The following is an 18,081-nucleotide window of genomic DNA, read 5'->3' as shown; positions in this document are numbered from 1 at the left end:
TTCCACTCTTGGTACAAAACAGATTACGTGAACTAGGAATAAGAAAGGATACCGATGATCCAAATAACATAATTACTTAGTGGAGCTTATGGTTATAAGGTGGCACTAGTGGTAAAGAGCCCGCTTGCCAATGCAGGAGATATAAGAGACCTGGTATCAATCTCTGGGTCAGGAAGATCCGATGGAGGAGGGCATGGCAACCCACTCCAGTATTCTTGCCCAGAAAATCCCATGGACAGAGGAGCCTGGCGGGCCACAGTCATTAAGGTCACAAAGTTGGACACAACATATGCATAGTTATATATTTAAATTTACAAAGTGAAAGCAGAGATTAAACCTTCTTAACTGCATATGTAACATTCAAAAAATTGACCTTTTATTAGGTTCTCCCCCATAAAACAGAATGACTGAAAAATAGTATTCTCTGCACAATGCAATAAAACTAGATATTACTCACAAATTTTCAAAAATTAAAAAGTATTCTCATATCGAAATTAAATAACTTCCTTCTAAACAACTCTTGGAAGAAACATGAAACACAAATAGAAGTTACATATTTTTTTACAATAATGAAAATATACGTATCAGAATTCATGGGTTACAAATGAAATAAAAACTAGAAGAAAATTCATATTATTAAACACTTTATTAACAAGATGAAAGAATAAAAATAAGTAAATTCTCAGTTCAAACCGTGGAAAAGAACAAAGTAAGCCAAAAGAAAGTACCAAGAAGGAAATAAAGGCAATAATTAATGAGGTACTGAATAGAAAAACAATAGTTCTCATTAACAAATCAAAATTTTGTATGCTTAAGAAAAAAATAACAAAATAAGCATACCATTAGATAAGTTAAAGTAGAAATCACAAATATACAAAATCAAAAATAATGAGAGAAATATCACTGAATCAGAAGAAATAAAAAAGTCATGACACTACAGACATTTGTATAAATAAATGTGAAAACTCATAAGCAGAGGATAATTTCCTAAACTGATCACATTAGAGACAGAAAGTTTAAAGAGAAAAATTCCCATAGAAGAAATAAAGTTATCAGGAAGTACTCCACAAAAAGACCCATGCCCAGATGGTTTCACAAAGAAAGTCTATCAAAGCTGCAAAAACCAAATTCCTCTATATTGCAAAAACTGTTCAGAAGCTTAAAAAATGTAGAAAAACTTAAATCCCTACATAAACCCTCTGTGGTGTGGGTCCAGAATTAGGGGTATGATTAGAGATATGCATATGATTAGCAACACATATAGGCCAAAATCACCTCTGAATATTGATATAAAAGTTCTAAATAAAGTATTACCAGACAAAATCCAACAAAATATCTTGTTCTATGTGTAAGAAAATGATATACAAAGAATAGGAGAGATCTGGTCTAAGAATGCAAGGCTGATTTGATCCATTAATAAAACACACCACATGAATAGCTCAAAAAAGAAAAATCATGATCATCTCCATAGATGCTGAAAAAGCCTTTAACAAATCTTAAGACCCATTCCTGATTCTAAAAAAAAACACTCAACAAAACAAGCATCAGTGAATACTTTCTCAGCATGATAAATATACACTTTGTTTTAAAGTCAGCATCCTTCTTTAAACAGGGAAACATTAGAGGTATTTTCACTAAACAGATGAATTAAGACATTCTCTTTAACACTTGTCTTCCCTGAGAGCTCAGGGAAGCTTGTGGGATGACACTTGTCATCCCTCAGAGCGGATGCCTGCAATGCAGGAGACCCAGATTCAATTCCTGGGTAGGGAAGATCCTCTGGAGAAGGGACAGGCTACCCACTCCAGTATTCTTAGGCTTCCTTTGTGGCTCAGCTGGTAAAGAATCCACCTGCAATGTAGGAGACCCGGGTTCGATCCCTGGGTTGGGAAGATATCCTGGAGAAGGGAATGGCTACCCACTCCAGTACTTCAGCTTGGAGAATTCCATGAACTATATAGTCCATGGGGTCGCAAAGAGTCAGAAACGACTGAGCAACTTTCACTTTCACTTCAGTTCAGTCGCTCAGTCCTGTCTGATTTGTTGTGACCCCATGAACCACAGCATGCCAGGCCTCCCTGTCCATCACCAACTCCTGGAGTTTACTCAAACTCACGTCCATTCTGTTGGTGATGCCATCCAACCATATCATTTTCTGTCGTCCCCTTCTCCTCCTGCCCCCAGTCCCTCCCAGCATCACAGTCTTTTCCAATGAGTCAGTTTTTCACATCAGGTGGCAAAGTATTGGACTTTCAGCTTCAGCATCAGTCCTTCCAATGAATATTCAGGACCTGATTTCCATTAGGATGGACTGGTTGGATCTCCTTGCAGTCCAAGGGACTCTCAAGAGTCTTCTCCAACACCACAGATCAAAAGCATCAATTCTTCAGCGCTCAGCTTTCTTTACAGTCCAACTCTCACATCCATACACGAATACTGGAAAAACCATAACTTTGACTTGATGGTCCTTTGTTGGCAAAATAATGTCTCTGCTTTTTAATATACTGTCTAGGTTGGTCATAACTTTTCTTCCAAGGAGCAAAGGTCTTTCAGTTTCATGGCTGCAGTCACCATCTGCAGTGATTTTGGAGCCCAAAAAACTAAAATCTGTTTCCACCGTTTCCCCATCTATTTGCCATCAAGTGGTGGGACCAGATGCCATGATCTTTGTTTTCTGAATGTTGAGTCTTAAGCCAACTTTTTCACTCTCCTCTTTATCATCAAGGGGCTCTTTAGTCCTTCACTTTCTGCCATAAGGGTGGTGTCATCTGCATATCTGAGGTTATTGATATTTCTCCTGGCAATCTTGATTCCAGCATGTGCTTCATCCATCCAAACGCTTCATCATGAGCATTTCTCATGATGCACTCTGCACATAAGTTAAATAGGCACAGTGACAATACACAGCCTTGACGTACTCCTTTTCCTATTTGGAACCAGTCTGTTCTTCCATGTCCAGTTCTAACTGTTGCTTCCTGACCTGCATACAGATTTCTCAAGAGGCCGGGCATGTGGTCTGGTATTCCCATTTCTTTAAGAATTTTCCACAGTTTGTTGTGATCCACACAGTCAAAGGCTTTGGCATAGTCAATAAAGCAGAAGTAAACGTTTTTCTGGAGCTCTCTTATTATTCGATGATCCAACAAATGTTGGCAATTTGACCTCTGGTTCCTCTGCCTTTTCTAAAACCAGCTTGAACATCTGGAAGTTCACGGTTCACTTATTGCTGAAGCCTGACTTGGAGAATTTTGAGCATTACTTTACTAGCGTGTGAGATGAGTGCAATTGTGTGGTAGTCTGAAGGTTCTTTGGCATTGCCTTTCTTTGGGATTGGAATGAAAACTGACCTTTTCCAGTCCTGTGGCCACTGCTGAGTTGTCCAAATTTGCTGGCATATTGAGTGCAGCACTTTCACAGCATCATCTTTTAGGATTTGAAGTAGCACAACTGGAATTCCATCACCTCCACTAGCTTTGTTTGTAGTGAGGCTTCCTAAGGCCCACTTGACTTCACATTCCAGGATGTCTGGCTCTAGGTGAGTGATCACACCATCATGACTATCTGGGTCATGAAGATCTTTTTTGTACAGTTCTTCTGTGTATTCTTGCCACCTCTTCTTAGTATCTTCTGCTTCTGTTAGGTCTGTACCATTTCTGTCCTTTAGTGTACCTATCTTTGCATGAATTGTTCCTTTGGTATCTCTAATTTTCTTGAAGAGATCTCTAGTCGTTCCCATTCTATTGTTTTCCTCTATTTCTTTGCACTGATCAGTGAGGAAGGCTTTCTTATCTCTCCTTGCTATTCTTTGGAACTGTGCATTCAAATGGGTATATCTTTCCTTTTCTCCTTTGCCTTCCACTTCTCTTCTTTTCAGAGCTATTTGTAAGGCCGCCTCAGACAACCATTTTACCTTTTTGTATTTCTTTTTCTTGGGGATGGTCTTGATCCCTGCCTCCTATACAATGTCAAGAACCTCTGCCCATAGTTCTTCAGGCACTCTATCAGATCTACTCCCTTGAATCTATTTGTCACTTCCAGTGTGTAATCATAAGGGATTTGATTTAGGTCATACCTGAATGGTCTAGTGGTTTCCCCTATTTTCTTCAATTTATGTCTGAATTTCACTTCACTATAACACTATTTAACACTGTAATAGAGGTATCTATCAAGGCAATCAGATAAATCAATTAGGGGCATCAGAACCTGAAGATGTAAAACTAGATTTATAGATGTTATGATCATGAACTTGGAAACCCCTAAAGAATCAATGATCCTTAGATGGTAGAGAAACAGGCACTCTCAAACACTATTGCTTGGAATGGAAACTGGAATATTCCTCATGGGTAGGAATACACAACAAATATATATATATATATATAACAAAACAGAAGATATATATTTATATCATTACCTTTTATTTTAGCAATCCCACTTCTGGGAATATATTCTGAAGCTAATTCTCTAGTGATGTGAACATACGCACGTACAAGGTTATTATTCATTGTGGCACTGTTATTTATAAAATACTTGAAACAAGTTAAATATCCATATATAGGAGAATAACTGAATAAACTATAGTATATGTACATAAAGGAGTTATTATGCAGAATGAAAAAGATCTTTATGAATTGATACAAAGTGATTTCCAAACTACTTTCCTAGAATTCTAGAACAGCAAGTAAGTAAAAATGTTGTAAATAATGAAAATCAGGAGTTATAAATCTGGAAAAGAAGAAAAAGTAGAATGAACCCTGTGTAGTATGGGATCAGAACTGGGGCTAGGATTAGAGATACATATATACATATTCATACATAGATACAAATGTATACACACATACATAGTCATCCGCAAACATACATACATTCATGTTGTTTTTTTATATCAATTTTAGCCGTAAGATTTATATAATTAGACCTAAGCAAATAAGATTTCACAACTTTTGAAATCTAAATTTAAAAAGGTACTAGCTAGTCAATCTATAGCATAGGAAGATATTACTTTAGGAAGAACAGTCAGGAAAAAAGACTTAAATAGAAAGATCAAGCAAATCTTTAAATAATAAAGAATTCATTCATTCATGTGACTAGATCATAAAAACAGGAAAATATAATATTAATCCCAGTAGAAAATATTCTCATGTTCCCAGCTCAGATTATTTTTATATTAGCAAAATAAACATATCCTTAATAAAAGTTATAAAGATGCAAATGGTACTTGATATTTTACAATGAAACATATCAAAAACCACTGTACCTTACAGTAAAATCATAGGAACAAGAGGCCAGCACAGAAGCATGAAATGGTGAAAACTACAAAAGAAAACAAAAAAGTCCTTTTTGAGGTTAACTGTAATTATAACATGGTACTTCATAAGATCATTCCCATGAACATTATTACAATGTCTAGACAGGACTGTCAGAAGTACAGACACTACTATATGTCAAATAGATAACTAATAAAGACCTACTATATAGCACAGAGAACTCTATACTCAGTACTCTGTAATGGCGTATATGGGAAAAGAATCTAAAAAAAGAATGGATATATGTATATGTATAACTGATCCACTTTGCTGTACACGTGAAACTAACACAACATTGTAACTCAACTATACTCCAATAAAAAAATTTTTTAAGTATGCTTTTCCAAACCTTATTACGCTTTAATTCAAGGCAAAAATCTTTTAGTCTTTTAGTATCCACCTACAGGAAAAATGGTTGTTTTTACATTCTTCAAAGAAAGTCATTTCTCAAGCTTTTTAAATCTTATTTAGAATTAAATATTCCCTAAATGTTGCTATTCCAGAAAAATTAAGCACAATTTCATATTGGTTATCCAAAATCAACTTCTACAAATCTAAAGGACATAAGTGTACGACGATTTATACATATAATTAATTATATAATTTACCAATCTTGTAAATATATTTTATGACTGCTATTAGGTACAAGCATCTAACATTTAAATGTTAAAAGTTTTAAAATAATTTTTATGCTATTTGTATATCACATCTAATGAAAATGATATCAAGGTCAAAAATTGCAAATTTTTAAGACAGGTAATATACAAGTATTAATATATATCTTTTAACTGGCTGCCCACTGTAATTTTATTTCCTCAGCGTTTTTCTTACCAGTACTTTAAATGTTTATAGACACATATATACTTACATTTGAATTTCTTCACAGTTTGCAAAACACTTTCACTATTTCACCCTATTTCATTCTCAGAAGAATTATGAAGTATATATAGAAAACATTTTTTAACTACCAAAACTTGTGTGCCATTTAAAAAAAATCTGGGCACTGGGTCTCATATTTTGAGTTATAATCAGAAAAATTTTAAATATTAACTGCAATTTAGAATTTTTAAAATAGGAATAACATAACTATCTTAATTGAAAGATCAAAAAGGTACTTATCTGTAATGTAAAAAATCAAAAATTAAATTGGGAGATGTCCCTTAATAAGATGTTTTCCACAGTGACTTAGCAAAATTTATCTAAATAAAAGCTGGGAAGGACTTCCCTGGTGGTTCAGTGGTTAAGAATCCACTTGCCAATGCAGGAAACATATATTTGATCCCTGGTCCGGGAGGCTACCCACATGCAACAAAGCCCATGCACCACAACTACTGAGCCGGCACTCTAGAGCCCACTGGTCCATAAGAAGAGAAGCCACCACAGTGAGACGTCCCCGCCTGCCGTAACTAGAGAATGCCCCCGTGGAGTAACAAGGACCCAACACACCAAAAAAAAAAAAAAAGCTGGAAAACTAACGTTAGTCACTTTATAACCTGACAAATTCAGGAGAAGCAGAAGAAAAAAGTTATCTCTACTATTTACAAAGTGGAAATTTTTCTATACTCTATAACTTTTGTGAACATTCACATATATAATCATGTTAGGGAAAAGAAAGAATTAACCACCTCTCTGTACAAGTTTCAACAAAATAAACTTTTCCACTGAATGAAAAATTATAAAGACTATAATACTAAAACTAAATTACTATAAAGTTTTAAAAGAAATAGTAGCATGGGGATGACAGAATGAGAAGAACATTTTTATTGACTCCTGAGTACCACCTGACTATATTGTTATAAGTCACTCAATAATCATTCCAGTGTTTTACCTAATTTTAGCTTTCAATGTTTACTACCATTCACTGGGTAACAAAACGCAAAAAAAAAAAAAAGAATCAATAACCCCATCCCTTAAACACCTTTTAAATATACTTCATTGACAGTATCTATCTTTTTGTTCTGTGTAGAAAAAGAAAGGATAAAAACTTACTTTCACTCTCCTAATAGCATAGGTGTGACCAAGAAGTTCAAACACAGGTTGTTGTACATTCCTCAAGTCCCAGCCTCTCAAACTACAATCAACCGCCCCTGTCACCACCAAATTCTGAAAACAATAAAGCAAGGTTAAGTGCGACTGTTTACAATTATGCAGTAGCCAAGCTTTCCTACTGGAAATATTTCCTATTTTCTGGTACTTATTTAATCTGAACCCAGGAGTCATTCTTGAAAAGTTACATAACATTATAGAAAGGAGTTAAAATATACATCAAAAGCAAAACTTAGTATGACTTGAAAGAAAAGGAACTCAATATGCCTTAGGTATATGAAGGAACACAGTACACAAGAGAAAAAGGCATAGTCTCAAACAACATTGTAGCTTCTCCCGTCTACTTGTAGGGATACTAATAAGAACACAAGTTATTAAAAAGTACACCTGACAAAAGAGTCCACCTGTCTCTTCAGCGTCCTCTGAGGTTTCTACCCTGCATTAAAAGGCAAGAGACTGCTAATTGACAAATATTTGAAAGGGCCAAGGTATAGATTAAATGTTGTTTTCCTAATCAATCATTGCTCCTAACTCTCATGGACCATGTCTTAATGTAATAGCTAACTCTATCTGAGAATTTATGCAAATAGTGGGTAGTCTCCTATCTAGAACCCTAGGTGAACCCAGAGTTCACGGCTGAATAAGCCAAGAGCTGGGTCCACGCTCAGCCCCACTCCACATCAACCAGGGCAGTAATCCATTGTCTGACATTTTGGACTTCAATATAAGCTCATTTTTAAAAAGCTTCAGTGATTGTTTTTAAAAAATTTTTTAGAGTACTCTCAAGTGTATATCCGGAGAAGGCAATGGCAACCCACTCCAGTACTCTTGCCTGGAAAATCCCATGGACAGAGGACCTGGAACGCTGCAGTCCATGAGGTTGCTAAGAGTCGGACACGACTGGGCGACTTTACTTTCACTTTTCACTTTCATGCATTTGGAGAAGGAAATGGCAACCCACTCCAGTGTTCTTGCCTGGAGAATCCCGGGGACGGGGGAGCCTGGTGGGCTGCCGTCTATGGGGTCACACAGAGTTGGACACGACTGAAGCAACTTAGCAGCAGCAGCAGCAAGTACATATCAGCATCTTTTTTAGAATTCCCAAAAGTATAACATATAGTCCACAATTTTATTTTCTTATTCGGAAAAATCATGGGTGAGATTTGAAATGCAGTCATCGGCACTGAAAATTTTATTAAAATCAAGTATTATTTTGAATATGTTCTATATCTTCTTTTAATTTATTTTATTTCTTTCTAATTTAAAAACTCAGCCAATACAATGTTCCCTTAATTTTCATTGACTAAAATTGGGGAAAAAAACAAAGTATATGTTATGCTTAACTGTCACAGTCAACAGACCACTTCAGGTAGATAAATATATTTAAACTGCATATCAACACATATTTAATCCATTTCTATTTCTAATTCATATGCCCGTATGGTTAGCTGAAAGTTGCAAAAGGTTGCAAATGGACACTGCTATCTTCCAGAAACATGAAGCTTGGTTAGGCTTTTAAGAGAAAATGAAATAGTAAATTCCTAAAAGCAATGGACTGTCAAAGTAAAAATCAAGTTACAAATAGTTCAGCAGCCTCACCAGCAAAGTGCACAAGAAATGAAGGCAAAAGATGATATAAATTGGCAGGGTTAGGAGCAATAAAGTAAAAAATTATACATATTGTAAAGCAGTTCCCCAAACAAACAAGTAAGGCTGCACTATTGAACTTTTGAGAATTTCTGTTTCTTATTCAGCCTGTTTTATGTGCACTTAAATCCAATTAATGCTAATGCAGGTCACTCACAATCATCAATTAGAAATGAAAGGGACTAAATCTAACTTAATGGCCCGTAAACACTATCCAAGTCCACATAAACAAAGATAAAATCTAGAACAGTTCAATGTTAGGAAGGGCTTGGTAGCTAAGGATAGAACCAGATAGGGTACCTCATTGTATTTACACCAGTCACAGCTCAAAATTTCTGCCTGATGTGCTGGAACCACAATTCTGACTCCTGTTGTCTTCACGTCCCAAATTCTCAAAGTCTGATCGCCTGGTGAAAGAGGAAGACTTGATCACTCTTTATCACACCACTTGGATGCCTGGTACCCATGATGACAAGTCGGGGAAAACACACCACTTCCATTATCAGGACATTGCCATCTGTATGTCATATACACTAGATACATTGTTTTATACTGTAATAATATATAAGAACTACTACAAGTGACAACTACAAAAAATAAGGCACCATATTAAGTTTTTAGATCTACTCAAAAGCAGGAGAACCTGAATCTCACACTGACACAAGCAGAACAGTGACTAAGCACACACCCAATGCATTTTTCTTTAGGAAAGGAAAGGCTCTGAAAATCCTCATTTCTTGTAAGTAAAGTTAGCACCCTATACCAGTATATTCTACAGGAAGCAAAATGGTAACAGTTTTACTGTAAAATGTGTGCAAAGTCCAAGTCAGAATGGATAATTTCAAATCTTAGCTTTTACATTTATTACATTTTAAAGGGCCATCCAAAGGTATGGATTTCACCTTGAAAGAAACAAGCAGAGAAAATGTAAGGATTATATGCTGAATTACTACAAAAAAAATTTATACCACCTACCTGCACAGAGTCAACCCTGATTAACTGTTTTAGATGCTGTTTGCCTTCAATTTTGTAAAATATGAGGAAACAACAAAATGACCAGATGAAAAATTCTGAATATATGTATATCTCCATCAAAAGTAAATTACAAACAATAACTGATCCTCTGAGAAAGCCATTTCAGGTTAATGTAAAATAAAAATGCTGTGATGGTCTTGATTCCATTTAGTAGTTGTGTGACCCTGTACAAGCTGTATAATATCTCTGAGACTAGTTCCTCAGAATGCCTGGATGGAGGATGGTACAAAAACATTTAGTGTAATAAAGTTTCTGTAAAGCGTTAGCATGGTCTCTAGCATATAGCAGATATGCTAATAAGTGGTAGCACAAGCTGGAATCAAGATTGCAGGGAGAAATATCAATAACCTCAGATATGCAAATGACACCACCCTTATGGCAGAAAGGGAAGAAAAAGCTTCTTGATGAAGGTAAAAGAGGAGAGTGAAAAAGTTGGCTTAAAGCTCAACATTCAGAAAATGAAGATCATGGCATCTGGTCCCACCACTTCATGGGAAATAGATGGGGAAACAGTGGAAACAGTGTCAGACTTTATTTTTCTGGGCTCCAAAATCACTACAGATGGTGACTGTAGCCATGAAATTAGAAGACGCTTACTCCTTGGAAGGAAAGTTATGACCAACCTAGATAGCATATTCAAAAGCAGAGACATTACTTTGCCAACAAAGGTCCCTCTAGTCAAGGCTATGGTTTTTCCAGTGGTCATGTATAGATGTGAGAGTTGGACTTTGAAGAAAGCTGAGCGCTGAAGAATTGATGCTTTTGAACTGTGGTGTTGGCAAAGACTCTTGAGAGTCCCTTGGACTGCAAGGAGATCCAACCAGTCCATTCTAAAGGAGATGAGGCCTGGGTGTTCCTTAGAAGGAATGATGCTAAAGCTGAAACTCCAGTACTTTGTCCACCTCATGCGAAGAGTTGACTCATTGGAAAAGACTCTGATGCTGGGAGGGATTGGGGGCAGGAGGAGAAGGGGACAACAGAGGATGAGATGGCTGGATGGCATCACTGACTCGATGGACGTGAGTCTGAGGGAACTCCGGGAGTTGGTGATGGACAGGGAGGCCTGGCGTGCTGCGATTCATGGGGTCGCAAAGAGTCAGACACAACTGAGCGACTGAACTGAACTGAAAAACATTAACTTTTAAACATTTCCTTTAGTTACCTACATATAATTTCCTATCATCCCAATTCTAAATTATTTGTCATTTAGCTAAGTCCAATAATTTCAGACAATTTTTTTCTGATTTCTTTGCAAGTTAAGAAAGATAAGAATTACACTGCTTGTGGCACTGAAATGTCGAGTTGAAGAACAGGGGCTTTGGAGCTTCAGAGCTTAGCTCTAGTCCAGCTCAATCATTTCGTAGTTGACGACGTTCAGTCAAGTTCCTTAATGTCTTGAATTGTCATTTTCCTTACCTACGACAAAATATCTGCCTCATACAGACCCACAGAAACAGGGAACAAATCAGTGGTCACCAGCTCAGTGAGAGAAGGACAGGAGGAAAATACAGGGGTAGGAGATTAAGAAGTACAAACTATCACATATAAAATAAGATACAAACATATATTGTACAACAAAGGGAATATAGCTAATATTTTGTAATAACTATAAATGGTGTATAACCTTTAAAAATTGTGAATCACTATTTTGTATAACTGCAACTTACATAACTTTGAAAACCAACTATACTTCCAAAGACACAAAAACATATCTGCCTTACAAAGCTGCCCCTGGCACAGCTAAACTGGCCAAAAGGAGATATTTGGGATTTCTCTGAACTATAACTGAAAAAATAATGCTAGTCCCCCTCACACAAGAGAATTTACAGGTTACAAAACAGAGGAATTGTTGGTGGCCATGTGTTTCACTGTATGGAGAAAGTTGACCGGCACAGTCAAGTCAGCCAGCAGACAAAAGTCCAGATTAGAGACAGAATGTGTCCTCAGGTTGTTTAAGCACCCCTTCCCCTTCTGGGGTTGCTTTTCAATAAATTCTACAAAGACCTACAGTTGCTCAAGTTCTACTATTACCACCTGCAGGCAGAGGTGATTCCTTATCATCATGGCAGCAGTGAATGGAATTCACCTGAAGCTTCAGACTCTCAAAGCCTGCTGCTGCTGCTGCTAAATCGCTTCAGTCGTGCCCGACTCTGTGCGACCCCATAGACGGCAGCCCACCAGGCTCCGCCGTCCCTGGGATTCTCCAGGCAAGAACACTGGAGTGGGCTGCCATTTCCTTCTCCAATGCATGCAAGTGGAAAGTGAAAGGGAAGTCGCTTCAGTGTCCGACTCTTAGCGACCCCATGGACTGCAGCCTACCAGGCTCCTCCGTCCATGGGATTTTCCAGGCAAGAGTACTGGAGTGGGGTGCCATTTCCTTCTCCATCTCAAAGCCTAGCTCCAGAGAAAAAGATTTAATTCAGCACAGGGCTTCCAGTTAAAACACAGGAAATGTTTAAATGATGTACACTAGATTTCATAAATTTATGTTATATCAAATCTGATATAACATATAACACGGGTCATGGTGGAGAGTTCTGACAAAATGTGGTCCATTGGAGAAGGGAATGGCAAACCACTTCAGTATTCCTGCCTTGAGAACCCCATGAACAGTATGAAAAGGCACAAAGATAGGACAGTGAAAGATGAACGCCCCAGGTCAGTAGGTGCCCAATATGCTGGAGATCAGTGGAGAAATAACTCCAGAAAGAATGAAGAGACGCAGCCAAAGTAAAAACAACACCCAGTTGTGGATGTGACTGGTGATGCAAGCAGGGTCCGATGCTATAAAGAGCAATATTGCATAGGAACCTGGAATGTTAGGTCCATGAATCAAGGCAAATTGAAAGTGATCAAACAGGAGATGGCAAGAGTGAACACTGACATTCTAGGAATCAGCGAACTAAAATGGACTGGAATGGGTGAATTTAACTCAGATGACCATTATATCTACTACTGTGGGCAAGGGAGTAGCCATCACAGTCAACAAAAGGGTCTGAAATGCAGTGCTTGGATGCAATCTCAAAAACAACAGAATGATCTCTGTTTGTTTCCAAGGCAAACCATTCAATATCACAGTAATCCAAGTCTATGCCCTGTCCAGTAATGCTGAAGAAGCTGAACAGTTCTATGAAGACCTACAAGACTTTCTAGAATTAACACCCAAAACAGATGTCCTTTTCATTTTAGGGGACTGGAAGGCAAAAGTAGAAAGTTAAGAAACACCTGGGGTAACAGGCGAATTTGGCCTTGGAGTACAGAATGAAGCAGGGTGAAGGCTAATAGAGTTCTGCCAAGAGAATGCACTGGTCATGGCAAACACCCTCTTCCAACAACACAAGAGAAGACTCTACACATGGACATCACCAGATGGTCAACCCCGAAATCAGATTGATTATATTCTTTGAAGTCAAAGATGGAGAGGCTCTATATAGTCAGCAAAAACAAGACTGGGAACTGACTGTGGCTCAGATCATGAACTTATTGCCAAATTCAGACTTAAATTGAAGAAAGTAGGGAAAACCACTAGACCATTCAGGTATGACCTAAATCAAATCCCTAACGATTATACAGTGGAAGTGAGAAATAGATTTAAGGGACTAGATCTGATAGAGTGCCTAATGAACTATGGATAGAGGTTTGTGACATTGTATAGGAGATGGGAGCAAAACCATCTCCAAGAAAAAGAAATGCAAAAAAGCAAAATGGCTGTCTGAGGAGGCCTTACAAACAGCTCTGAAAAGAAGTGAAAAGCAAAGGAGAAAAGGAAAGATATACCCATTTGAATGCAGAGTTCCAAAGAACAGTAGGGAGAGATAAGAAAGCCTTCCTCAGCCATCAATGCAAAGAAATAGAGGAAAACAACAGAATGGGAAAGACTAGAGATCTCTTCAAGAAAATTAGAGATACCAAAGGAACAATTCATGCAAAGATGGGCACAATAAAGGACAGAAATGGTATGGACCTAACAGAAGCAGAAGATAATTAAGAAGAGGTGGCAAGAATACACAGAAGAACTGTACAAAAAAGATCTTCACGACCCAGATAATCACAATGGTGTGATCACTCACCTAGAGCCAGACATCCTGGAATGTGATGTCAAAGTGGGTCTTAGGAAGCCTCACTACGAACAAAGCTAGTGGAGGTGATGGAATTCCAGTTGTGCTACTTCAAATCCTAAAAGATGATGCTGTGAAAGTGCTGCACTCAATATGCCAGCAAATTTAGAAAACTTGGCAGTGGCCACAGAACTGGAAAAGGTCAGTTTTCATTCTAATCCCAAAGAAAGGCAATGCCAAAGAATGCTCAAACTACTGCACAATTGCACTCATCTCACACGCTAGTAAAGGAATGCTCAAAATTCTCCAAGCCAGGCTTCAGCAATACTTAAACTGTGAGCTTCCAGATGTTCAAGCTGGTTTTAGAAAAGGCAGAGGAACCAGAGATCAAAAAGCCAACAAATTGCTGGATCATCGAATAACAAGAGAGCTCCTGAAAAATATCTACTTCTGCTTTATTGACTATGCCAAAGCCTTTGACTGTGTGGATCACAATAAACCGTGGAAAATTCTTAGAGATGGGAATCCCAGACCACCTGACCTGCCTCTTGAGAAATCTGTATGCAGGTCAGGAAGTAACAGTTAGAACTGGACATGGAACAACAGACTGGTTCCAAATAGGAAAAGGAGTATGTCAAGGCTGTATATTGTCACTGTGGTTATTTACCTTATATGCAGAGTACATCATGAGAAACACTGGGCTGGATGAAGCACATGTTGGAATCAAGATTTCCTGGAGAAATATCATAACCTCAGATATGCAGATGACACCACCCTTATGGCAGAAAGTGAAGAAGAACCAAAGAGTGTCTTGATGAAAGTGAAAGAGTAGAGTGAAAAAGTTGGCTTAAAGCTCAACATTCAGAAAACTAAGATCATGGCATCCAGTCCCATCACTTCATGGGAAATAGATGGAGAAACAATGGAAACAGTGGCAGATTTATTTTTCTGGGCTCCAAAATCACTAAAGATGGTGACTAGAGCCATGAAATAAAAGGACGCTTACTCCTTGAAAGAAAAGTTATGACCAACCTAGACAGCATATTAAAAAGCAGAGACATTACTTTGTCAACAAAGATCTGTCTAGTCAAGGCTATGGTTTCTCCAGTAGTCATGTATGGATGTGAGAGTTGGACTATAAAGAAAGCTGAGCGCCGAAGAATTGATGATTTTGAACCGTGGTGTTGGAGAAGACTCTTGAGAGTCCCTTGGACTGCAAGGAGATCCAATCAGTCCATCCTAAAGGAAATCAGTCCTGAATGTTCATTGGAAGGACGGATGTTGCAGACACAACTGAGCAACTGAACTGAGCTGAACCAATCAGGTCTGAAGGGCTCCCTTGGTGGCTCAGATGGTAAAGAATCCACCTGCAATGCAGAAGATGTAGGAGACATGGGTTCGATTCCTGCATCAGGAAGATCCCCTGGAGTAGGGCATGGCAACCCACTCCAGTATTCTTGCCTGGAAAATCCCATGGACAGAGGAGCCTGGCAGGCTACAGTCCATGGGGTCGCAAAGAGTTGGACATGACTGAGCGACTTCACTTCACTTCAAAGCATTGTTTAAAGTTCAGTGAGCTCATGTTCATCCTAATAATTACATTCTATGGGTGTATGTGAATGCTTTACAATGTCGAAACATTACAATAAATGTGGACTAGGAGTTAAGAAGTAACTAGTAATTTTAGCAACAATATGGATGAATCTCACAAAACATAATGCTGAGCAAAAGAAACCAAGACAGCACAACATAAAAACAGGTAACATTAATCAATGCTATTAGGAGGCAGTTCAGAGGTCATCCTCGAATGGACAGGGGTGGTTAATGACTGGAAGAATGTAATGACTGGAAGAATGGACAGGGGTGGGTAATGACTGGCCTCTGAGAACATTCTGTTTCTTGACCTGGGTCCTGAGACCCCAGGTCTCCGGAGTCTCCTGCATGCGCAGGCAGATTCTTTACCACTAGTGCCACCTGGGAAGCCCCAGTACACAGGTGTGTTCGTTGTGAAAATTCATCATGCTATAATTAGGCACTGTTCTGTGTGTGTATTATATACTTCAACAAAAGATTAAACAAATAACAACCACAATGGCTGGGTGGATGCCTCTATCAAATTTCTCTGGGACAATATTCTGGTTCTTCACCAGCATAGTCAGGCAAAGTTTTTTTATTTTTTTTTTTAAAGACTATGGTTTAGGTTGTCCGCTCTGGCAGTTAACTTAAAGAGCACAAAAAGAGTGAGAAGTGCTCTGAAGGAGCTGAGAACTCCTCTTCTGCTGCACACATTCGGCACTTCCTCCTCCTCATTTCATTTGCCAGGTAGGGGAGAGACCTTCTGGCCAACTGGTACCATGACTCATTCAACTCTTTTAGCCACCAGGACATCTATATTTATATTGCTTTTTTAATTGTATTTTCCAGACAACTGGCCTTTGATTGTCAGCCAGACGTTTACCAGGACCCTGGGGCAGTGCCACAGACCCACCTGAATTACCAGCTTCTCTTATCAGTTGCAGACTCACCACTGGCAATAAAACCAGTGAATTTAAGTGCATAATATGGTACAGGAAGTGCTGGCTACTACCAAGTCTAATTCAAGTTGCGGCATTAAGAAGAAGCTGGGTAAAGAGAATGAGTGTAAACGGTGAATCTGAAACCAGGAAGTGAAATGAACAGCAAAAGATGCATATTGGGCCCAAATAATTTGATTTATTTGAAATGCCAGATGCCTATCAGATGACTTTTTTCTTTGAGTAGAATGATGTTTTTTTCAAACTGCTGGACTCCACACATTGAGGCATGGCTATGATTTATGCAATTATATGGAGTCGGTAATAGCAGTAATTTGGTTTTCTTGGTTCAAAAGAAAGTTTACTTCATATTAATCCTCCTCATGTAAAGAGCTCAAATATTCTTCCCTTCCATCTCATATAATTTGGAAATGTGTATTATGTAAGAATAAAACTTTAATGAACTAAACAAAACCAATGCCCTTAGAGAAGTCTGCTACGGAAGATCTAAATGTCAAAGTACTACTTCCTTTTGGTTTGTCTTAACTTAGCTAATGACAAATTTAGTATTACAACTTTGAAGGTGATCAAATTCTTGGAAAAGCTTAAATATTATATTCTCATGCAAGTGAAAGTGTTAGGTGTTCAGTCGTGTCCGACACCTTACAACCCCATGGACTATAGCCCGCCAGGCTCTTCTGTCCATGGAATTCTTCAGGCAAGAATACTGGAGTGGGTAGCCATTCCTTTCTCCGGGGGATCGTCCCAACCCAGGGAATGAATTCAGATCTCCTGCACTGCAGGTGGATTCTTTGTCATCTGAGCCACCTGGGAAGCCCATGTTATTATATACTATCTTAAAATATAAACTGTTATAAGCAGTTGAATGATATAGTTAGCTATAGGTATGCCACAGGATTAGACATAAAACTATGTCTTGACTGCCAATTATATAAGCTGCTTATCATTTTTAATATTTGTGAAGACAAATATTTTACAACTTTGTGTTCCTCAACCATGAATTTTACAGCTGAGATGATTTTATGCAAATATTATAGTATGTTTCATAGCAAACTCTTGTCTGTAATCAAGAAAACAAAGAGAATTAATGAATAAAAGACTATACTATAACTCAAACTATAACTGACAAAACTCAGGAAAAAAACTAAGTTCTCAATCTTAGGAAACCACTTCTTTGAATTCAACACTGAAACCATTCTGTAGAGTTTTTAAAAGACAAGTATATTTCTATTAAAAATAAACACGAAATTTCCATTGAATCAACAGAAATAAGCTATTCATTAGACATCTTAAACAGAGCAATATCGCAGGCTAGTACAGTGTTTCCCAAATCAGGCTCATCACTAGACTCGGCTAGGGTGATTAAAACATACACCTCTCAGAGGCATCTGATTCAGCAGGACTAAGATGAAGGCTAGAATTCTGTTGTTTTTTAAGCTTCCTCTTCCTTGGTGGCTC

The 18,081-nt window shown here is 38.0% G+C and overlaps 1 protein-coding gene across 3 annotated transcripts in view; it reads right to left on the bottom strand.

Moving 5' to 3' along the window:
- The window catches only part of PEX7 (peroxisomal biogenesis factor 7), a 79,297-nt gene that overhangs the window by 43,105 nt on the left and 18,111 nt on the right, over positions 1–18,081 (bottom strand). For 2 of the 3 annotated variants that reach the window (XR_008698354.1, XM_055535731.1), the window contains exons 6-8: positions 9,297–9,403; positions 7,293–7,406; positions 5,255–5,310 (exon numbers count right to left, since the gene is read on the bottom strand). Coding sequence is in view for 2 of the 3 variants with exons in the window: in XM_055535731.1 (XP_055391706.1) it covers positions 5,255–5,310; positions 7,293–7,406; positions 9,297–9,403 (277 nt within the window). In the remaining variant the exon portion in view is untranslated. Of the gene's footprint in view, positions 1–4,396; positions 4,723–5,254; positions 5,311–7,292; positions 7,407–9,296; positions 9,404–18,081 lie in introns of those variants that run through there. The other variant, XM_055535732.1, reaches the window with a different exon arrangement.

Source organism: Bubalus kerabau, chromosome 9, assembly GCF_029407905.1.
Source record: "Bubalus kerabau isolate K-KA32 ecotype Philippines breed swamp buffalo chromosome 9, PCC_UOA_SB_1v2, whole genome shotgun sequence".
NCBI classification, from domain to species: Eukaryota; Metazoa; Chordata; class Mammalia; order Artiodactyla; family Bovidae; genus Bubalus; species Bubalus kerabau.
This window is presented reverse-complemented; position numbering and strand designations above follow the sequence as displayed.